At 34.8% G+C, this 20,728-nt stretch overlaps 1 protein-coding gene across 2 annotated transcripts in view; it reads right to left on the reverse strand.

Annotated features, from left to right (window-relative positions):
• Positions 1–20,392, reverse strand: part of AGBL4 (ATP/GTP binding protein like 4) — a 1,052,851-nt gene extending 1,032,459 nt beyond the window's left edge. For both annotated transcript variants that reach the window (XM_023535058.1, XM_011367669.2), the window contains exon 1: positions 20,201–20,392. In XM_023535058.1, coding sequence (XP_023390826.1) covers positions 20,201–20,234 — 34 coding nt within the window. In that variant the 5' untranslated portion in view covers positions 20,235–20,392. The remainder of the gene's footprint in view (positions 1–20,200) is intronic.
• Positions 20,393–20,728: the final 336 nt, after the last annotated feature.

The raw sequence follows: 20,728 nt of genomic DNA on the forward strand, positions 1-20,728 counted from the left end.
CAGATATACAATGGAATATTACTCAGCCATTTAAAAAAATGAAATCCTACCACTTGCAATGACATTGATGGACCTAGAGGTTATTATGCTGAGTGAAATAAGTCCGACAGAGAAAGATAAATACCATATGATTTCACTTACATGCGGAATCTAAGGAACAAAAAGAATAAACTAATCAGAAACAGACTCACAAATATACTGGATAATTTGGTGATAAACAGAGGGAAGGGAGGTTTGGGAGGCTGGGAGAATGGGGTAAAGGGTTAAAGAAGTACAAATTAGTAGTTAAAAGATGGTCACGGGGATGGGGAGCATGGCATAAGGAATGCAGTTAGCATTAATATATTGGCTAGGTGGAAAACCAAAGGAGAGAAGGAACAATTAGAGGGATCATTTTATAAACTACATAAATGTCTAACCAACGTACTGTACACTTGAAACTAATTAAAATAAATAATAACAATAATTTGCTCAATTCTGTTTCAAATATAAAGCTCACTGGATTTGACAAGAGCTCCAGAGTCCAGCTCTTGATGTCAAAAGTACTAATTAAATGTTTAGTGAAATTCACTGCAGCTAAAATACTATTTTGTTTCTATTGGCTATTCTTTAATATAATAATTTTTTAAAGAGAAAAGAATCTAAAAATAGTGAATGGCGTTAAGATGTGTTTAAAATTAAGTAATATCCCAAACTACATAAAACTTAGTAAAATTAGAATGTACTAATACTTTGAATACCTACTTTGATCATAAATAGTTTTCCATTTTTTCATATTTAAAGAAATTCACAAAGAAAATATTTTGAAATATTGTAGTATAACCATAAATCAGTTGTGTAACTTGATTTTGCACTATACATGTCACCATTACTTCCAGTCCTTGAATTCCAAGTTATTCTAAAGCAAATGAACAGTAAAGTTCAAATACTTCTGAAATCATAAAAATTGCACTTTTGAATAGATTCCCTCATAATGCTTTTACATTTAAATGTAAGTAGATATCAAATTTTAAATATCATAATTATATTATGACTCTCAAAACATTTTTAAAAGACTTGATGAAAATATAAATAAAATAAAATCCTAGGAATGCATCAATGACAAGACTCCAATGCCATATTCTACTGAAACTTGAAAGTCATATATAAACAACCAAAATAAGGGAAAAAATTCCTAAATCAGACAACATGACACAATTCTGAGCATTTATTTAGTGTAAGAGAATACATATAAGAAGCAAACACTACTGAATCAATGAATAATAAAAGTCACATTCAGTATTTCAAAGGATTTGTAATCTATCATTAAAAACTCACGCAGTTGTTATTAATGAGATAAGTTTATTAGAAATAATGCATAAAATGTTTTAGGTGCTCAAAATAGTAAATGAAATAAATTTTTGTTTTGTTTGTTTATTGCCCATACTCTAGCAAAGAATAAGAAAACTGCAAATTTTAAAGCTAAAGAAAACCTAGTCCAAATAATTTGTTAATCACAGATAAGAAAAGTAAAAACCACAAAAATGAAATAACTTGACCAAGCAAATAACATTAATATGTCATTTTGTTAAACCTCGTGTGTGGAATCCTGATTTTTATCACAGCTCTCTTCTGAAAACTTCACTAAAATGACAGGAATAAAAAGAATTTAAAATTACAAAAACCCAAAGTGGGAGGAGGAAAGGAAGTGATGGCAATAAAATTTTGGAAGCTGAAAAGCTAACAGACAAATGGCAGCTAAAACAAACAAACAAACAAATAAACAAAGCTCAAAATTATGATGGCAGTAGAGCAAAGCCCAGAAGTAGGATGATTTTCACTATGAAAAAAAAACAGAATCCCTCTGAAAACGGAAGTGCAGGTGAAGCTAAAAGCAGGAGGACTGAGTGGCTGCATGAGAAAAATCTCCTCTTCAGATCACTTCCCTCACCCCAGCACAGCAGGGAAACTGCCTTTCTCCTATCCTGGCAAAGGACCATTTTAACTTTCTAAAGTGTTAATATACTTCCAGGATATGCTACACAACCCCAAAACCTCAGTAGTTTGGTATAATAGTTTATTCTTATTCAGATATGCAACTCTATAGGGAAGCTCTCTACATACTGGCCATAACAGCACATGCTTCACATAATTGCCATGGAAGGAGTGGGTCTAACAACAGCAGTTAAACGCTTCTGCTCAGAAGTGACTCACATCATCTCTACTTGCTTTTCATCAGCCAAAGCATATTACATGAACACATTTAACTTCAAAGAGAAGAGAAGAACTAGAAATATTTGTGAGAATAATGTTTACTATATTGGACTCTGAACTTAAATATTAGGCAACACTGAAAACAGGGAAACCTTACTAAAACTGAGAAGATTATGTGAGAATCAGTCTACTAAATCTTAAGTTTTCCAGCCCCATTCCCTCACTTACCACCAAGAATTCTTGCAGCCCAGCTCTTCTCCACTAGGCAAAAAATTAAAGGATTCCTTTCTGGGAAAAATTACTTTTCAAAGATAAACTACCTATGAATACTTACAGTAGAAGATACCACAGAGAACAGGCCAGCCTAATTATCCTCTCTTCAGTCAATAAGCTTTACAAACACAAAAGTTCTAATCGGCTTTTTATTGCCTCACTTTTAAATATAGGAGTATAGCCAGAGATCACCACCAGACTTTTTTGGAAAGTCTCTATATAACACGAAAATAAAAATGAATAGAAGAGAGAAAACAGAATATATAGAAATAAAAACAATATAATGAAAGAAAGAAGTATTCATTATACATATAAGCATGTATGTATATAATTGGTATAAATTGGTATAAAAGATGATATTGCATAAATGAAACAAAATCAGGGGATTATGAAAATGAATCAGTCAAAAAACAAAGGGCATTTGGATATGAATCTGGGACTCAGAAGAGAAGTCTAGGATGGAACAATCACTGTACAGATAGAAACAGAAGACTAAAACTATGGATTTGATGGATTATTCAAGAGAAGGATGTAGACCAACAAGAGAGAGCTAAGGGTAGAACCCTGGCAGCACTAGGATAAAGAGAGGTGAGTAAGACTGAGAAAACACATCTAGACAAATGTAGGTAAAATCATTCATTCTTTTAACCAGCATTTCTTACCCATCTAGAGTACTATGTGCTTAGAAAAGACATGTTATAGAAGCCAAGAGGGAACTGATTCAAAGATAGAATAAATAGAAAGGGCATGAGAAACCTGGAGTTGGCAATAATTAGGACGTAATTACTGACATTAGAGAGTTCATTTTCCTTACAGTAATAGATGTGGAAGCTGAATGGTGACTTGAGGAAGAGAAATAAGGAAAAAGAAATCATAAATACAGTTGTTCCGCCTTATCCATGGTTTTGATTTCCATGGTTTCAGTTACCCAGTCAGTCGAGGTCCGAAAATAGTAGTAAGTTTTAAATTGTGCACCATTCTAAGTAGCATGATGAAATTTCATGCCATCCCATTCCATCCTTCTGGGATGTGAACCATCCCTTTGTCCAGCCTACCCATACTGCATATACCGCCTTTAGTCACTTAGTCACCCTCTGGGTTACCAGATTAGTTATCAGATATTCCAAGAGATAGAGACTACATTTACATAACTTTTATACAATATATTGTCATAATTATTCTATTTTATTATTAGTTATTGTGGTTAATCTCTTACTGCTCCTCATTTATAAATTAAACTTTATCACAGGTATGTATGTATGTGTAGGAAAAAACAGTATATATAGGATTTGGTACTATCTGTGGTTTCAGGTATCCACTGAGATCTTGGAATGTATTGTGGATAAAGGCGGGCTACTGTATAGACTGTTTCAAGAAGCTTAGCTATGAAGCAATAGCTAAAGGGGATACTTGTTTGAAGAATGGATTTGCTGTTCTGTATATAAGAGACACTTGAGAATGCTTACATACCATGAGGAAAGAGCCAGTAGATAGAGGCCTTTCAGAACACCCTTTAACAACTCATGTGTTTGCTGCTCAGTTTTTCATAAAAGATTGCCTGCTTAAATATAGTATCTATTCTTACTTATAGTTATTTATCTCTTTGAACATAATGACCCTTGACCTTTGATACTTGTTTGATTCATTTAATAAGAACGGTTATTATACCATATTTTATAACACTGAAAAATTAACAATGCTGTTCATTCTCATAAATACTATCTATTTACAGATGAGTACCTGAGGTTTAAAGAGAAAAAACTTGCCCCAGTAAATAGCAAGAGTCTTATGAAAAACAAGAGAGTAAAAGTCCAATTTCTCCTAATGTCTTCTATTTTTTAAGTTTTTAAAATCATTTCTCGGTTTCTTGATCTATAATATAGGGCAATAACTACATTTCAATGGTGTTGAGAGTATTTTTACATGTGTATGTATGAAGCACAAGATTAGTAGATTAGTTAAGTAAATACAGGCCTTACATGTAATGATCATTATACTTTTGTCTTTGATTACACTGCTAGCACAAGTTTTTTTATTAAATTTATTGGGGTGACCCTACTTCATAAAATTATACAGGTTTCAAGTGTACAATTCAATAATACATCATATGTATATTGCATTGTGTGTTCACCACCCCAGGTTAAATTTCTTTCTGTCATCATATATTTGACCCTTTACCCTTATCTAATGCTTTTTAAATTATACCCCACTGTTCCTCTATTAAAGATATTCCAGATACTATAAAAAATAATAGATCCTGGAACAGATTAATTTTTTAAATTCTTTTTATTTAGATATACCATACATACAGAAAGATACACAAATCATAAGTATGAAGACCAACAAATTATCACAATGAACACACTTGCCCACATCAAGAAAGAGAACATCCTCAGAACCCCAAAGTCATCAAATTGCCCCTTCCCAATCGCTACCTCCTATTCCTTCCCAAAGGTAAATCCTCCCTGACTTCTAACACTATAGAGTAGTTTTTTACTGTTCCTGCACTTTATACTAATGAAATCACATGACATACACTATTTTTCATCCATTTCTTTCACTCGACATTATGCAGCAGTGGCCCATTCATTCTCATTGCAATAGAGTATTCCATTGTAGTAATATACAACAATTTATCAAACTATTCTACTGTGGACAGTTGGGCTGCTACAATCTTCAGCTACTGCAAATAATACTGCTATTAATATTCTTGAACATGTCTTTTGGTGCACATACATACACATTTGAAGGAAGGGTATATACCTAACAGCGGTATGTACCTAATAGGGTATGCATATGCCCAACTTCAAAAGATGCTGCCAAACTGTTTTCCAAATGGTTGTACCAGTTTATACTCCCACCAGCACTGTATGAGAATTTTGACAGTTCCATATCACATGTGATAGGTTCATTTTGAAAATATTTCACATCAGTTTGTCACATATTTTTTTAATAATGCATTGTTTTAAAAACAAATATTTTGCTAATTTTCTTCTTTACTGAATCCCAAAGTCCCAGAAATTTCCTATTAAACTTAATAAGTTAACTTACTTATATGATACCAATGTCCATAGTAAACAACAAAATGATACCTATTGTTATCTATGTATTCTATATGTATCTCATACCATCAGTTATCTGTTATTCTAAATTATAATCTTTCTTTTTTCATGTTTCTTTGTAAGAAAATGTTTGTGTGATACTGGAGTGCCCATCTAACATCATCTATCCCCCAAAGACTACATGAGATTTGATGGGTTAGTCACTTATGCCTCTAGAAAACTACTTCCCTGCTGTTAAAGGAAATGATCTATGTACTCAAGGAAAAAAAATGGATTTATAAATTTATTTATACTATTTTATATTTGCAGTGCTTTGTTTATACTCCATGCTGAATCATTAGAATAACTAATTTTATTCACAATGTCAAGAAAAGGCAGAAAAAGTGTCTTAATCATAAGAGTTTTGAAATAATTTATTTCATTCTCCAAGAAACAAGCCTTTTAGCCAAGGAGCTTAGTATATTGTTAACACTTTTACATTAGCATTGTAACAAGAGCTGAACTATCTAAAATAGTTCTTCCTAAAGTTAAACAATTTCAGCAGTTTTTAACAATTAGGTGGCCAAGCTGACATCTTTAGAGAGATGAGATTCAGGGATCTGTTATTGGTTTTCACAAAACAAATCAAATATATTTTTCAATGCTTCTAGAAATGTGAGAAGCTATGTAAAATAGCAATGTAACAACAAATAAAATAATGCTGAGCTTTCTGTGTTTGGTGTCATTCATCTAAATTATGCCAAGCACATATAATGTATATTCAAAATGTCCACTGAGTTCAAACCTTGTTCAAATTCTATACAGGTACTATTAATTTGATTTCTTACCATGTAACTTTTTGCATTTGTTTAACAAACATTTATACTATATGCTTAGCACTGCGCTAAGTATTTTGCCAATATTAACTCAATTAATTGTTAAAATAATCATAGGAAAATAGCCAGAATTTGAACTCAGGCAATTTAAGTCAAGTTCATGCTCTTAACCACACAAATAATTGGAAATGTATATATAAATATAATCAAAATTATTAGCCCCTTTTTTTTTCTTGTTAATGATAAATCAGAGCTATATCTGGCCTTTTAATCACTTACTTCAGAGAAGTAATTTTTGATCATTTATTTAAGGTAAGAGAAGTGTATATGAAGACTCGAAGGCAAGAAATAAAGTCTTTTGCTATACGCATATTTAGCTTGCTTAAAACAGTATGTCATCAATTTTATAAATATATTGAGATAATATGAAAGTACACATCCCTTTGAACAATATGAAGCTTCTTTTAAACCGTTTAGAACTATAAAACCCAGAGGGAATAAAAATAGCTTGAACTTGTTCTCTAATTATTCTGTAATCAAGGATGCAATTCAAATCAAGTTTTTATCTGCCCATTTATTTAGTCTTTTCTAAGCATACAATCTGAGAGTACCAACTGGCAGCTTGCATTACTCTGGAGGGAAAGAGGAAATAAGAGAATTGAAAGGTCATTTTGTCAACTTCCTGCTCAGACATTTTATTTTTCCTACATTTTCCAGGACTTTGCAGAGCTACAATAGAGACAAGGTCTCGCTAGAATGAACCTTTTCCCCTCAATAATATAGAGCATTTCTGCCAAAATGAAAATACGTTGATGCTATTTTTAGGGAAAGGGGGGAATTTCATTGAGATATAATTGACATATAATATTGTCTTATTTTAGGCATACAACATAATGATTTGATATATATATGTACTGTGAAATAATTACCATAAGTCTAGTTAACATCCTTCACCACGCAGTTACAAAATGTTTTTTCTTATGATGAGAACTTTTGAGACCTACTTTCTTAGCAACTTTTAAATATATGATACAGTATTGTTAACTATGCTCAACAAGATATACATTACATCCTGTAAGTTAATTTTTTAAAAAAGAAAGCCTGCCTGCATAAAGAAAAATGATCCAAATCTTTACTTTCTTGGTCTTATCAGATTTCCACTAATAACAGCCCTGCTTTCTTTGACTGGTTTCATTATTAACATAAGTAGTTCTAAATCAAATACATCTAGGATCATCGCACATTAGCAGAACAATCCAAAGAACATCTGAAAACACTTTGCTTCTGTGGCTATAAAAATCATTTCAACTCTCAATGCTCTCTAAAGTCCAACCCAGTTTCTTAAAAAGTACTAGGAATAGTAACTGCAAGAGAATCAGTATTAGTACCAGACTGTATTTTATATGTACTCAAAAGTGCTTCCTTCTCCATCAAGCCACAGCTGAAATTTACATTAGAGTAAGCTATTGAGTATTCAGATAACACCACAAACGTGCCTTAATGATAACTTACATATATATAGTACTACACAATTAACCCTAGAAATAAACTTGTACTTGTGCCATTTATAATAGAAAGTGAAACTCAGAGAAGTTACCATACATGCCCACAATCACACAGCTTGACTGCTACCACTTAAATCCTCAACTAAGTCTAGTACAAATGCACTGCCTCAATTCTCAAGTAGGCTAAAAGGAGTAATAGATGATTGTGCATCAACATAAATAGATTAATTTCTAAAAATAATAGCATATGACAGAGCTCTGAGGGAAAAGGAGGCAACACACGTGCATTTTAAACATAAAAGGCTGATCTTTGGGAAATTTGCAGCTTGATGCCCTGCCCAGGAAGAAAAGGCTCTGATGGGATATCACTAATTAAGTATGGTTTGGGCAGTCAGGAACAATGACGGGACAGGCCCAAGAGAGGCATGTTACATAGATAAGTAGTTTCACAGCTTAACCTAGGCCTATAGTCGTAGTTACACCAACTATAGTCTAGGCTTAGTTGGTACTTTTATTTCTACTAGCTCAAGAGCTTGTTTCTTTTCCTCACAACACAAAGAGGAAAGGCAGATATCAAAATTTTAGGGCTTGCTCAAACAATTCCAAATGTAATATCAATAAACTGCCTCTACTTAGACCATTTAAAGGAATATCAGAAATTATTTTTTCTGTTGTTAAATTTATTTTTCAGTTACAGTTGACATACAGTACTATATTAGTTTCAGTTGTACAATATAGCAATTAGACATTTATATACCTTACAAAATGATCCCCCCAATAAATCTAGTACCCACTAGACATCATGCATAATTATTACAATACAATTAACTATATTCTCTATGCTGTACTTTACATCCCCATGACTATTTTTATAACTAGCAATTTGTACACCTTAATCCCTTTCACCTTTTTCACCCATCCCCCCAATTTGTTCATCATCAGTTTGTTCTCTGTATGTATGAGTTTGATTCTGCTTTGTTTATTCATTTGTTTTTTAGATTCCACATGTAAGTGAAATCATATGGTATTTGTTTTTCTCAAAACCATTTCCTCCTTTGATTCTTTCATTTATGTCAATGAATCCTCAAGTTTAAAAATTCAATCTTTTTTATCCCTCTCTCTCTCCTCTCTGGAAAGATATATAGAAGGAAGAGGAAAGGACTTTGGAGTCAACTGGATCTAGATAATTCCTGTTTCTATTTCTTACTAGTTATGTGAGTTTAAGCAAGTTATCATGCCCTTTCTGAACTTAAGTTTACATGTCTATAAAAATAGAAATTCATCTCACCTTGCAGGATTTTGTAGGACTTAAATATAATATATATATAAGGTACCTAATAAATAGTGAGCACTTATAAATCTTGATCAAGCACCTTCACTTTCTTCATCACATTCAGTAATCAAGAACTACAGATCCTTACTTTGAAATGTACCCATTGTCACCACCTGTACTGGGCCCTTCTTATTTAAATCCTCAAGTTCCAGGTTTCATCTAATTCCTTACCCGTTTGGGGCAATGGCCACAAAAACGGCCAGCCTGTCCAGAGGCCTCTGCTTACCTAGCATACTAGCTTACAGTAGCACTTAAACTACTTTCCATCAATTTGGAGTCACAGAACAGTTCACTCCAACCAAGTTCTTTCTGCCCCCTTTCCAATACTCACCTTCATCCCTATGATCCTTTATGATTCCCTTGGGATTCTCTCAGAGAAACTTTGGTATAAATTCTCCACTGTCTCTACCCTTGTCTAATCACTCTGCTACCTACTAACACGTCATCCTACCTTCTAACACTAATATGATCTCTAGAACTACAACCGAAAAACTCTCTCCAATGCCCTTATACTCTTCATTAATGTTCCTACTTCCTCCTTACTCTAAAATCACTCTCCCCAGATGGCACTATTTCTATTACAGTCATCTTAAGAAGAGGCTGCTCATTTTTTCTTAACCTAAGATATCCAAAAAAGAGAGGAGGAACAATATTTTCAGCTCCATGTTTGCTTTCCTTGTCACTTCTTCACTGAGTGCTGAAAATACAATGATAAATAAACAAATATAACAAGATGTTGAATGGAATATATTAAGTTAAATAAAACACATTAAAATTAATTTTACCTATTTTTTACATTTTAACACCTCTACTAGCAAATTTAAAATTACATCTATGGATCTCTGAATGGTGGTGACTATGTCATACCAGAAAGCCTTTGCCCTACTCTAAAGGTGGCAACAACTACTCAGCTCTAGACAACAGTGAACATCCATCAGTGTAGGCACAGTTCTACCAAGTCTCCTGAATTTTCAAAAGAAGGCAGAAATGCATACCTTTATGTGATATCTCCCTATTTTTAAACAATTGATAGTCAATGTAATTTAATTAATTTCTTGTTTATACGCTTCATAAGCCCAACAAACTATATCTGATAGCTTGATTCATCCCCTGTGCTACCAGTTTGCAACCACTGGTCTAAGAACTCAATATGACATGGTGTAGTAAAGAGAGATATGTTCCAACTCTTTCCTGATAGCAAGAATTTATTTTGTTGATAGCCATTGAGATGAGAGAAGATTCACTGCCACTTTTACTATTCCTGTTGTATAAATAAATAATTAAAGGTAAGTTCTTTGTGGACAGTTGTCATTTATTCCTCCCTGTCATTCCAAAACAAGGCTCCACTAAACTAGCCTCTGATAAATTAATTGGAGAGAACAATCACAAGTTTCAGTTTGAATAGGTAAGTTAAATGGACCAAAGAAAAATGGTTTTACTTTTAGCTTTACGATAGCCAGTCTGTGAAAAGACACAAAACACCTACCTAAGTCAGCCACATTTACTAGAGCCCTTAACATTGTCCTAGTTCTGACTCATGGCCATAGAGATTGTCCACAAAAAATAAACTGGAGGACTGATGTGTGAGAGACAGAAAAGACCACCAGAAGCCTTTCACTTTAATGCTAACATCCTTTGATTAATAGGGCATCCATTACAGAAAGGTAAAGTCTCAAGTTTCTTATGCTCCTACATTCTGTATGAAAGCCAAAGTTAAAATTTTTAAATCTTATTATAATTAAAGTTACATTCCCAAGACCCAAGGAAGCCAATGTGGAGGGTAATTGGAGGTTCTGCTCACAGGTGCAGTTAGACATTCTACTCACCCAATATTGCCTTGTGCCTGATAAAAATTTGCTTATAATCTAGTAAGAGAAAATGTGTAAAATTAGGAAAGGTACACAAAATAACTTGAATACAAGTAAGAAGGTGATAAAGTGTGGTGCAAATAGAGCTTAAGCAATTTGAAATAATTATGTTTCTTTTATTTAAATTCCACATAACTATTTACATTTTTCAAAATGACTAATTAAAACTTGCAAAGCAAAGAGAACCATAGCTTCAGAATTAAGAAATATAATTCCCTGAAATAGCCGAGGGTTGCTTTACTTTTCATCAGAAACTGTTTTCTCAGACTCAGAAAACTAATATGTAAAGAAAAAATGGATTTTAAGCCCTGACTTATCATTTTTAAAACTCTAAAGTATTCAGAAGTCAAACTTGATTTTTAGGAATTCCATATGCATAAGTATTTTTTAAAGTATATTTCCTAGACTATTTCCTTACTTTGGCACTAAATATTCATAATACCCAAAAGAGCTGGCAATACATTCAGCAGCACATTCACTTTGGACCTAAAATACTGAAGAACCAGAGACTTCTATTGGCCTGCCAAGCAGATCATATCCAATAAAAAAAAAAAAAAAAAAAAAAAAAAAAAAAAAGAAAGAGAAAGAAAGAGTCAAAAAAAAAAAAAGTGGAAGGAGAAAGAAATCAAAGATCTAAGGTTTATTTCATAGGCCAATCTCTTCTACTTAACTTGAGCAAGGCAGGGGTAGGCAAAGTCTGTAGCTAGAAAATCAAGAAAACTAAAGATTAAATGTTTACAGATTTTACTAATTCCTAGTTTCTTTTAAAAAGAGAAGGGATTGATACATAAAAAGATAAAGAGCTGGAAAAATTAAAATCAGCAATATAAAAACATTTAGCTGGCTAGGACAAAAAAGAAAGGAATTTACCTATTCTCCTGACAATACTTAACCCTCTATTTGAAAACCAATTTTACTGAAACTTCTAAATTTTGAAAGGATGCATTATTCAGAGCAGATACTCTCAGGATAAGGATGCTTTGTTACTCTAATACTAAACAAGAAAGCTCATTCTCACAGTATTAAAAGGTGTTTTCATGGGTGGTTGGCAACTTTTGATAACCTGAATGAGAAATGACATTAAAATTATGTATCTGAAGAAAATTTTACTTACTTCATTTAATCAGGACGACATGCACTTCAATGTAAAGTTTACTGAGAACTTTTTGCCAAATTCAAACCACTCTGAAAGTACAAATGATAAAGAAAAATTTCTCCCTCCACCCCCCCTCCCCAAAAAATAATTTGACCCCTGGGAAATCTGGATCACTAGTTACAACATTAATTATCTTAGAATATATCACTTCAGATTTGAATTTAAAAAAAAAATACAATACCTCAATTATCTATTGAGTTCCTTAACTGAAGAAATTCAATCAATTAAAAAACTACTGATCTAATCACAATATAAAAACCTCCAAGTGACCAAAAAAAAAGATATAATCAGTGTAACACAACTTAAAATTAGTCCTAATTCTGGCAAATGTTGATGCAAAAAGGGAAAATTCCTTTGTTAAGACCTTATTAAATCAGCTTCTAGGAATTAACAAAAAGAATAAATTAGATCATGATTCCCTCCTCAGAATATAAGAGAAAGTTGCTTTTACAAAGTTGAATCTTTGACCACTTTTATATTAAATTCAAATAAAAGATCTAGTCTCTTCAGAGAAAAGAAAAATTATCTGTCCCCTTTATTAAACCACTTGATTCTTCATTCAGTTCTATAATACGAGTGATGCTGAGCTGCAAGTCAAAGACTCCACAATACTAAGAAACCTAAATGTAGATAAGGACTTTCAGTCTTTCACAAGAAAGTTCAAAACATTTTAACAATTCTTATCAGGCAAAAATTTTACTATCATTTCTCATAATTACTGATATTCTTGTGATGGTACACTGGTAATGACATTAGTAAGATGGGAAGTTAAAGTATTACTGCTTTGGAGAATATTTCCAATTTTAATTAAAATTAGTTTAAGTTCTTCTTAATGTATTTATGACTAGGATTCATGTTCCACCCATACACATTTATAAAGTTGTTTTCTTCCAGTACCTGGGGTAGCTACATGATCAGAGAGGCTCTTTTAACATATATGGAGCTGCATGTCTCAAGGAAAAGAGGGCATCAATAAATCCAATGAGTTAGAATTTCTGCTCTATCATATAAATTACATACACCCTCACAACTCTGTTGAGTAAAGGATTAATATCACCATTTTAATGATAAATAAAACTGAGACTCAAAGAAGCACTATTACACAGCAAGTGATAAAATTGGAATTTTAAATCTTATCCTTTTAATTCCAAAACTCATGTCCCATTTACTGTGTCATGTTGTCTAAAGAGACAGACTCCTCCAACTGAGGTTTTAAATGAGTTTGTTCCATTACCAGTTCAATTGTGTCTGTATTATATTCAACTAGGAAATTTTGTTGGTAAAATGTCAAAAGTTTCTGAATTTTTTTCCTTTTCATTTATGTCAACACCTTCAGCTTCCAATAGCCTAAGTTCAAATATTTAAACCTAAAATTTATAGATTAAAAAATGTTTTCATTCATTTGGTCCACAAATAGTTATCGAATGCCTACTATGAAGCAAGCATGTGCTAACTGCTTGCTATTTTAGTCCCTACTATCCATCACTAATTTACTCAATGAGTATATAGAGATGTCTAAAATGAGAAACTTCATTAACTTCATGATTAATTAGAAACAAATGAGCACTTTCTAATACATTTGTCTGAAAGCTAAGATATTTATTACCTCTTCCTCTAAGTAAGAAAATTTATGTTATTTTAAGCTTTATTATGTGCCATCCCCTCCTAACAGTAATGAGATTTTTTATCTAGGAAATAAAGCCAGGAGGCAGAATGAAGTAGTTCTATCAGTATGTACTTAGAGCCAGACAGACTTGGGTTCTAGTTCTAGTACTTATTGGTTGGGTAGCCTTACCTACACCACTTAATCTTTCTGAACCCCAATTTTCTCATATGTAAAACTGCGATAATTATATCAATTTGCAAGAATTTTATGAGAATTAAACAAAATATACGTAAAGTGTCCGAAAGAAATGAGGTACTCTACAAACAGCAAAAGACTGGCCTACTGAAATAACTAACTTTGTTTTTAAAGGACATTACTATATACCTGGCTATTTATTAGGACATTCATTATTACTGAATCAGAATTGGGAAATTTGGGTTACAGTTCTGGCTCCTCTTCTTGCTAGTTGTGTAACCCTGGGTAAGTTCACTTAACCTCTAATATTCAATTTAAAGATAAAAATCCACACTTCCCTTACTGTACACTACAATGTTATGCATGTCTTTTCTACTAACAGTGGAGCAAGAATGGGAAGAATCTGGGCTTTAGAATCAGAAAGGCTTTCCTGCCATACAAGCCTGAACTAATCACTTATTCTCTATTTAAACTACCTATGTAATCTTAGATTCTTTCTTCGGGTCTATTCTGAGGCAAAATGAGAGAAAGCAAAGTAAACTACAAAGAAGCTAAAAGTATATGATGGACTGATGACCAAATAATTTAGGGAACATAATTTGCTTTGTGCCTGCTCTAGCACAGATGTTATCAGATCAACTCTTTCTGCTAAGTTATTTCTACTTTGAAGATTTCAGATTCTTAAATATAACCTCATTACTAACAAACGGAGGATTTCTTAACCCGCGTTTCTGGAGATGGACATTATCTCTTGAAATAATTTTCAAATTTTTGTGTCTGCACATGGCAAGCATTTTCATGAGAAAGAATTTGCTGTATTTTCATTATATACTGGAAAGAATCTATGACCCCAGAAATGTTTAAGACCAGTGGGGAGGGGAGTAATATAGTCCTTAGCTCTGTTACTAGATGAGCAATACTAGCAATGTCCTGAATAAGTTTTATTCTCTCATCACACAGCTTTCCAGTGCACATGTTGCTCTCTCAGCCCTCCATTCCTCCTCCTTCCTTGGGCTGGTTCCTTCTTATCACTCAAGACTCATGTGTCCTTCCTCTACGAAATTCCACTGAACTACCATCACTACCACCACCACCGGGCTGTCAGGGAACCATTCTCTTGCCTCAGAATTCTGTGTACAACTCTATCATTGCCTGGATGATAATTTTCTCACTCTATTCCTCCCCCACTAGGATGGTAGCTTAGGGAAGGAAGGGAATTTGTCTAAAACATCTCTGAATTTCCAGAGTTTTGCACAATGCCTGGTACATGATAGGTATTCAAAATACATTTTTGAATGAGTAATTTTAAAAATGAATAACACTATCCACAACATAGTGATTTCTTCCACATAGCCATGACACAGAGATTAATATATTACAATTAGTGACTTCTAAGACTCCTGAAAAAAGGCAAGCAAACTATAATTGTTGAGAGATTTTTTTTCCCATTTCCTTCCAGCAAAACTCAGAGATTTTTTCATAACATTGTTGAAAGTCTTTATGTTACAGAGGATATGAAAGTGACAAAAAATAATTTGAAATTTTAAAAACATTTTCAAAAAGAGATAAAATTATATAAGTCCACATTCCCTTTTCCACAATCCAAAATCCCTAAATCTCTAGAAACAGTAATATTTTTCATAACTTTGTTGCCAAAACTAACTTTTCAGCAAAACTGAACTTAAATTGATGTGAAGCTATTTATAATTTTTATTCATGTGTTTAATTGCAGGGTACTCTTCCATACCCTATTGGGGGTATTATGTAATCAACAATACATATGCTGTATTACCTATCCATAACTTTTTTTAAAAATCTGAATTTTGAAATATATTTGCATCCAAGGCCGCAAATAAGTGATTGTAGACCTGGATTTTCTCTTCTTTTCAAGGTGATTTTACTAATAGGCCTTTAGGAAAACACACACACACACACCAATTAAGCAACCATTTCTTTGGGAATGTAAGACATTGTGCATTTTCCATACCTTATCTCTAATTCTCACCAGAAAAGTAGGTGTTAACTATCCCCAATTTACAAATAAGGTAACTAAAGCCAAAAAAGCTTAGCTATTTTGCCCAACTAACAAAAAATAGAAAACATTACTCCCATGACTAAGGCTTATAAAATTTCAAGATTCTGCCTATAGATGATTTCATACAACATAAAGTTGTTTTTTTAAAGACTTATTTACTTCACAAAGCTATTGAGATACAAGTCGTTTTAACATACTGCATCATTCTAAAATTTCTGGGCTATGTGGGCCTCCATTAAAGCAACAAACTTGGCAATATAGGAAAGCAAATTATTTTACCAAATAACTTCAAATAAAACTTGTTTATCATAGTTGGAAAGGAATGAAAAGAATCTGAGAAATTGAAGGGGGTGCCATCTAGTCTGAGACTAATACTCCTTATTTAGTTAACTATAAGGTTTCCTTTTTTTATTATTATTAATAGTCAAGTTGTTGAAGAGAAAGAAAAATTCTGACATTCATGTCCTGATTTTAAAGTACAATATTTAAAAGAAGAAACTTCCTTTTACCAATCTGACCTTCTTACAGAGCTATCTGCATGCTTGAAATAGAAGGATCATGTGTCTCTTTACTCATCCAAGAAATTCCTCAAAATCCACCTCATATAAGACATGTCCCATGAACATAGTTCAGATAACAATTCTACATTCTCCAAAACTTGGTGTCTACCTTTCTTCAAGTAGCAAATAAATCATATCAATGAAGAAAAATGAAAAAAAAAAAGAATGTCTAATATTAATTACTGTATGTTTAAAGCTTGTTTTATATGTAAAATATATGTAATACATTTGAATTACTTTATATTCAAGCTTCAGGGGAACTAAGAAAATATTTATTGGGCTCTTCAGATATATTATCTCTAGTATTCACAACTGTCCTGCAACTATCATCCCCATTTTATAGATGAAGAAACTGAAGTTCAGAATATTTGAGCCCAAAGTCTAGTAAGTCATAGAAACAGAATTTAAACAAGGATCTGTGCCTCAGCTCTTTCCACTTCATCTTTGCTAAGGTAGGCTTAGAATAATATTTCCTGTTGAGCAGGAATTTTCATCATGGCTATTATTTCTTTAGTAAGTAGTATGTTGCAATACAAACAGAAAGCCAAATAATAAATCTGGATAATGCTAAAATAGCCAAAAAAAAACTACAGTCTTACACTAGTTATGTGCAGATCTTGAGCAAGTTGCTTAACTTCTCTGTGCCAAACTTCTTCACATAATAAAGATAATACCTTAGAGAGTAGTTACAATGCTAAAGTAGATTAAGACATATAAAGCACTTTGTACAATGTCTGGCACATAATAAACACTCCATAAATATTAGCTATTGCTATTAAAATGAGAAATCACCAGATGGACATATTTTGTACCAGATGACTCCAGCCAGTAATTGCTGGACACCTAATCCGAAAGCAGTCAATCCCACACTGGCTTGTGATATATGACATGATCTGGTGGGAAAAGATGATGTGTACCAGTCAGATTCTCTCTCTTGGGAATCTGAATTATAAGACTGAGCCAATTAATAGTGATTCAGAAGTTAAATGGTTTGGCTCCTACCTTGATTAATTTTCTCTCCTCAAGGTTACCAGCAATGTTAAATTTAGTCTTTCAGTTGTCCTTTCTTTATCACTTGGTAGCATTCAATCTACGGAGTAGGCAGTTTATCTTGAAACATTCTTTTGGTTGTCCTCTTATCTCTCTGGTTGTACCTTCTCAGTCTCTTAGGAAGGCATTGAATTATCACATCTACTCAACATTTCATCACAGGCCTCTTCTCCCTCTAGGCAATCCACACTTACGACTTTGGTAATTATCTCTATGCCTGCTCAGGCTTTTCTGATAAATTCAATTGACTTGTCAATCTCTCCACTTATTTGGATATCTCAAAGATACCTCAAACTTCCTATGTCCAAAACCAAATTCATGATCTTCTTTCTCAAACATAGCCAAGATCACTTCCAGTACTCCCTATCTCCGTAAAGGCACCATCAAATATCCAGTTGCACAAATTAGAAAATTAGAAATATGCCTTAATACTTCTATCTCCCTCATCCCCATCTTTCACTGAGTCCTATTAATTTTATCTCTTAAATATTTCTCAATTCCTTCTCTCCATCTCCACTGCTACCTTTTAACAAGTCTCCCTATATCCACTCTTGTATCTTCTGTACTCTCCACATGTAGCCAGGATTATTTTTTTTTAATAACTGTAATCCTGTCATGTTCCCACTTCAAAGCCCTTAATGGTTTCCTATTATTCTTAGAATTTTTGACCAAAATGTGTGTCATAGTCTATAAGATCCTGCAAGATCTGCTTCAGCTTACCTCTTTTCTCCTCTTATTGCCCTACATGCAGCCACACTTGTCTTCTTTTAGTTCCTTAAACACAGTACATCATGTTTCTTCCTACCTTAGGGTCTTTACACATGGTTTCCCTCTGCCTGAACCACTCTTTGCCCTTCTCTTCACTTATTCAATCACTATTATAACTCAGCTAAAATATCACTTCCTCAGAGAAAGCTTCTTGAATCTCTGGACAATACCAGGTCATTCAGTTATTCATTTAACAAATATTTATTCATAATCTACCAAGCACAGTTTTAGACATGTGGAGATTGATAAACACAAAAAGACTCTTGCCTTCGTGGATCTTACATTCTAGTGGAAGACAGGCAATAAGCAATAAAAATAATAAGTAGATTAAATAGTTTATCTGAAGTCAGTAAGTCTATGGGGATGAAAAAAGAAGGTAAGAGAATCACAAGCAGAAAGTTTCCAGCGCCTAACTTGGCTCCTGGCATATAGTTGGCACTCAATAAATATTTGTTGAGTGGATGAAAGAATAAAAGAATAAACATGTTCAAGTTATGAGGGAGCTTAAACTATAAAATGAGTATAGGAAGTACTTGTTGGAAGAAGCAGATGCCATGAAAAAAAAGAGAAACCATGCAGGTCTTGAGAGAGAATGGTCTCTTCAACCATTCTTGATGGCTTCATAGTTTCCAGTTCCAGTCACTGCATGGTCTTACCATAACCACTACCTCCCTCCCCAAACCCTAAGGGTTGGATAATTCAAGTAGGTCAGTCACCCTTATAAACAAAATACCTAATCAGGACACATATACAAAACTATGTATACCACTTCCATCACCCACCACCATACCCCAAAGCCACTGCCATTTCTATACACAAGAGATATCATGTGTATTGAGGCTCTAGTTCTTCAGAGCCCAGCCCCTTTTAGGGACAAACTCCCTCTCACATACACAGGACTGTTAAAAACGCTTGCTCTCTTCTATGACCCTGTAAGAGACTAGGTCACTATCTCTCCAAGCCCTACCATATCCCAAAGGGGTCCCCTCATGAATAGGATCCTGGGTCTCCCTTCTGGTCGTTATTCTTGCACCTTAAAGACTATCTTCCAAACACAGATATGTGGATATACACCTCTTTGTGATTCTGAATGACCTTCAAGATCAGTGATCCCATATACACTCACACTAGGCTCTAGCCTCCTTTGGTATAGGGTTCTGAAGGACTGGTGCTCTGGGTATCCTCTCAAACCTCTTGTCCTTTAAGGACCCATATGAGGATTTGTATACTTTCTCTGTGACTAGGGTTGACCCTAAGGCACTATACTTCCTCAAAACACAAATACTCAGTGTATACCTCCCTTCCAAGGCACTGCCTGATATTAAAGTTACACTCCTCTTACACACACACCTGCCTTCTTGGAATCAGAGACTCTCTCCCGCAAATTATGCTCCTTTAGGGAGCCCCCCCATCTTCTCACAGGATTGTGCACACTCTCTCCATGACGCAGCCTACCGCTATGATTAGCCCCCATCACAGGTGCCCCTCAGAATTGGAGTCCTTTGTCTTCCCTGGGGTCCCAGCCCTTTCTGGGCCCATGTTCACTCCGGAGTGTGCACACTCCCCCATACACCCCTGCGCCACCGGCACAACAAGGTCCCTGCCCGCCACTCAGAGGGGTACGCACCTCCCTTGACCCCTGACCCCGAGGTCATAGCCCCACCGCGCAAACACCAGAAGTGCCTTCTCAGGATGCAGACCATGCTCAAGTTCCCTGTCCCCTCAGGCCCAGGACAGCCTTGCAGCCTCAGCACTTTCCCTGGTCGATCGCCCCCACAGACCTGCCTCAGGCGCCGTCTGGCTCCGCTCCGCCATTTTTTGTTGTGCCTTTGCCTCTGAGCCCACACGAAAATCGCGGGGCAGTGGGGAGCGGGCGATGGGATCAGCCAGCTGACAGAAGCTCCCTCAGGAAGACGCGGCGCGACGGTTGCCACGGCAACTGGCAGCCGGCGCGCCGGCGAGCGGCGCGTGGCGTGGGGCGGGACGTAGCAAGATAGGAGGGAGCGTACGACCGAGGCCCCGCCCCCTCGGCACGAGCCCACTCAGGGCCCAGGCGCCTGCTGGCCGGGAACTGTACGGCGCTTGTCTCCTGCAACCTAGCCTCCGCGTCCTGGCAACTGAGCATGCTCGGCCGCATCTGAGGCCTAGGGACCGGGTCTGCTAGGATGGCATTTCTCCTGTCGCTTACGAGGGTCCTCGTGCAGACCACAGAACTGGATGGGATGGCTCTTCTGTGGCTGATACTAAACTTTGATAGCTTGGCATAGGTTTCTTGATTTCCCAACCCTTCTTCCCGGGTGTACCTGGCC

This window comes from Pteropus vampyrus, unplaced genomic scaffold (assembly GCF_000151845.1).
Source record: "Pteropus vampyrus isolate Shadow unplaced genomic scaffold, Pvam_2.0 Scaffold135, whole genome shotgun sequence".
Taxonomy (NCBI): domain Eukaryota; kingdom Metazoa; phylum Chordata; class Mammalia; order Chiroptera; family Pteropodidae; genus Pteropus; species Pteropus vampyrus.